This window comes from Cyprinodon variegatus, unplaced genomic scaffold, assembly GCF_000732505.1.
Source record: "Cyprinodon variegatus isolate N-32 unplaced genomic scaffold, C_variegatus-1.0 Scaffold330, whole genome shotgun sequence".
In the NCBI taxonomy this organism is placed as follows: domain Eukaryota; kingdom Metazoa; phylum Chordata; class Actinopteri; order Cyprinodontiformes; family Cyprinodontidae; genus Cyprinodon; species Cyprinodon variegatus.
This window is the reverse complement of record NW_015150783.1, coordinates 662,570-666,375: the sequence shown is the minus strand read 5'-3', so window position 1 is coordinate 666,375 and position 3,806 is coordinate 662,570. Positions and strand designations below refer to the sequence as shown.

General features: G+C 37.6%; 1 protein-coding gene across 1 annotated transcript in view; it reads left to right on the top strand.

Annotated features, from left to right (window-relative positions):
• stab1 (stabilin 1) overlaps positions 1 to 3,806 on the top strand; it is a 163,052-nt gene that overhangs the window by 119,048 nt on the left and 40,198 nt on the right. The window contains exon 58 of the mRNA XM_015385033.1: positions 655 to 797. Within this exon, the coding sequence (XP_015240519.1) occupies positions 655 to 797 (143 nt within the window). The remainder of the gene's footprint in view (positions 1 to 654; positions 798 to 3,806) is intronic.

Genomic DNA, 3,806 nt, shown 5'->3' with positions numbered 1-3,806 from the left:
TAATTGAACGATTGTTCTCTACTTCAAAAAACACTTTAGATTTTAAAATGGAAAAAGGTTCCATTTTTTTTTATATTTGTTCTTATCTATAGAGTCAATGTATAACATGGATGCATAAAAACCTCATTTTATTTTAGTGTTAAATTCTGTTTAAAGTAACAGATTATATTTAAAAATGTATCCGGACCTTTACTGGTTGATGATTTTCTTTATTTGGACCCCGCCGATTTTTAATTGGTAACCCCTGCTTTAACAAGTAGGCCGCCACTCCTCAAATCAGGCATTAGCATGAAGAGTCTTGCCTAAGGTCCCACACTGGAAGCTCAACCCAGGCCTCCTGTTTGCAGGATGGGTGACTTACCACATGATCTTGCCAGCCGCTCTGTGAAGAGTGCATTAATGTAGAACGATCCAGCTTTGATTTTAAATCTACATGGCGTTCCACACTTTTTCAGGAAAATCAAATATTTGTCACCGGGTTGATGAAATATTATGTTTCTTAAATATCACTGAGGAAGTTACAATAAATCAATAATAAGAAATGAGATCAAATATGAATTATTTATTAACTGCTTGTATAAGTAGATAAAAAGTGGCCTTGATTAAAAGTAACGTCTTGTTTTAGTCATGTTGTGATCTTCTGTGTGCTTCCAGGCTCAGTCCCTGAGAATTGCCGGCAGTGCCATGCCCAGGCCAGGTGTGTGTTCAATGTCGGCTGTCAGTGCATACCTGGATATGAGGGCAATGGTACTTTCTGCAGTCCAGTTCCACGTGAGTCATTTTCAGCTGAATCCTTAGTGATTATTGGCTTTCTTTTCAAAATTAAAACAATAAATCAACCTTGACAACCTAAATCTGCTACTTGCTACCATTCAGTAAGGACATTAATCCCTGGTAAACAAACTGCAGGCTACAGGATGAGCAAACTGAGGTCAGAACGCCGTCCTGTGGTGTCTGATAACGTCTGGCTATCAGCCTGCTGGGTAGATCAGTTTGACCCAGATGTGCTTCAGATAAGCTGCTCGCCTCTTCTGCACCTTCGGTCCTGCTCACAGAATGACACAAAGAAGCACAAACTCATGTTTTTATGTTTATGCTTCTCCAAAGTATTTACCAAGACCTTTGTTATGCACAAAAATCTGTTTAAAGTTAAAATTCTTCTCACTGTGTTACAGCCTTGCAGCGCTGAGCCACAAAACCCATTTCTGTTTTAAAAAATGATCAAGATTAAGAGTTCTGATAAACTTTCTCCAGGTCTGGATGATGAAGTCTGGTAAAGTAATCACGTTTCCAGTTTGATCCATATCGTCTTATTCATAGGTGTTTGTTAAAGTAATTAGGCAGGGTTCACAATAATAGATTGTCAGAAGAGGCACTGATTAGATATAAACAATAGACTCAGTTAGATCTATTGTTATTTTTAACATAATTTAAATAGTAAAACATTCTAATATATAGCCAGCTGCTGTTAGGATCCTAAATGCTTGACATACAATTTGCTTTTTATGTATTTTAAGTACTTCTTTGCATTTTATGATGCTCTTTATGTTTTGCTTTCTTAGGTCATTTATTGCTTGTTTTTGTACCATGTTTTTCGTTTTGGTTCCTTCTGTTGTATTCTATTGGTTTTCATCCAGTTTAATTCATATTAGATTCCTTAAGCCGGGCGTACACTGTATACACTGTTTTTTTCCCTTTTCGGGCCGATTCTCCAGTCATGCAAGACTTTTTTTAATCCAGCCGACTTTCAGCCTCATCGTGCATCCTGCGGTTTCGTCCTACAGTTTGAGCTGTAATTGCGTGCAACGATTGAAAATATCGCACAGTGTATGTCCGGTCAACACGCATGCGCAAGATCTCCGATTTGCGTTTATCCCTTTAGTTTCGAATGAAAAATAGACTTTAAACTACCTCAACGGGCGTATATCCCTTTATCCATGTACAAAAAAGCAGTTTAAGGTCAGATCGCCATTCACTTAAAAAAACAACAAGAGTAAGTCATTAAATAGTTTTTTTCATACAAAACTAAAGGGATGAAGGGGTATTGACTATAGGCATGCTGGTCTGATGGGGTATGCTCATCTGACAGAACACCGGTGTAGGTACCAGATCTGCTTCATGCCAGTGACGTTACGCTACGTGATTGGCTGAATGTTGCCACATGATGTTGTTTAAGCTCATTGGTAGAATTCCCTTATGACAGAAAGAAGGCCACGATTCACACCATTTTATCATCCGGAGGGGGGACACATTTAATTACAAAACCGAATTCATACAGCTGTCTTAAACACTTCATACATCCAGCAACGCATCGTCAAAATTCTGTTATTCCCCCAACCTTCAGTCGATTCTAGGCGGCATTTATAATTTCCTCATCGCATTACGTAACTGCACATGCAAAGGAATATCATGTCGAAAGCTTACTGAAATTCACGTGGGCTGGTCGACGCCAGCGGTCAATTTGACACTGGGAGGAATGTTTATACAGATGTTCTCTGTTTATGCCAAACCTCCTCATACATCATCTAATTGCGTACGAATAAGGCATTAGGGACTTTATTATTGCTAAGACTCATACTTGACTTTCAGCATGTACTGTTTTGTTGCTAAGTAAGTATAGGGCCACGTGAAAGGATATATTCTGATTCTGATTTCTGATTCTGATCTGATGTAAGACAATAAAACTGCTTCTACAATGTTAAATGTACTGGTTGCCCAGACAACAATAATTACATCACGCAGCATCCGTTAGCGTGTCTAATGACCGATGAAGTTTTACCTGATCGATAATAAAACTGAAAAAAAAAACTGTTTATGGTGAACAAAGTAACTGTTAGACCATAGTATAAAGGGGGGAAGCAGGGTAGCGCTGTAGCTAGCTGTGCTCAGACTATCAAGGATTGTTTTCTACTCTCAGCTACTTTAGATCACCAATGAAATGTTAAATAATAGCAAATATAGGTAATCGTATGTTGATAATCCAAAAAAGCTTTGGACCTTATGAAACGGGTGCAATACAGTTTGTCCGAGTGAAGTTGCCATATGTTGATGTCATAAGAAGGGGCGGGACCCCGAGCAGATCTGGCACCTACACCAGCTTTAGGTTTCTTTATGTTTCTGTCTGCCATGGTCCATCTGGTTAATTAGTATTCCCTCCTCCACCTGCTCTCTTTCCCTTAGCTGTAACTCACTGCTTTCAATTAGCTCTTTTTGTTTTCGTGCCTTTACTCATACCCTCTCTCAGTATCGATGAATAAATGAATGAATGAAAAGGAATTTTTTTAAGACAATTTTTTTGACAAACAACAATAAATTAATCAACCAAATACACACAAAAGAGACTAGTTAAAATCAACTAAACCAAACACCCATTTTTAAACTAAATTCACCAAAAAATAAATAGAAACAAAACCCTCCACCAAATAAACCTGTCGGTATATTCAGTCAGAAAAATGACAACGATTAATGGAAATTTTCTGAAAATATCATATCTCTTCTCCCCCTAATCATACTTAAATTAACTTAAAGTTGAGTAACCTTCCTGTTAACTGTTAAACTTGTTTTTTTGTCCAATACTCACTATTTTTTTTACTTAGTACTGGATTCCTCTGTTTGCCCATCTGCTCCATTTCATCGTCCTGTTCTGTTTTCTGTGTCCTCTTTTGACCATAATTTTTCTTATTATTAATTATATAAATTCCTTTACTCTCAAACCAGCAGTAATACTCGCAGCAATTTATGGACATGTGTGATTGTCTACAACTTTTCCACCTTAGGAATAACCACACCTTCCTCTTAAAGGAATA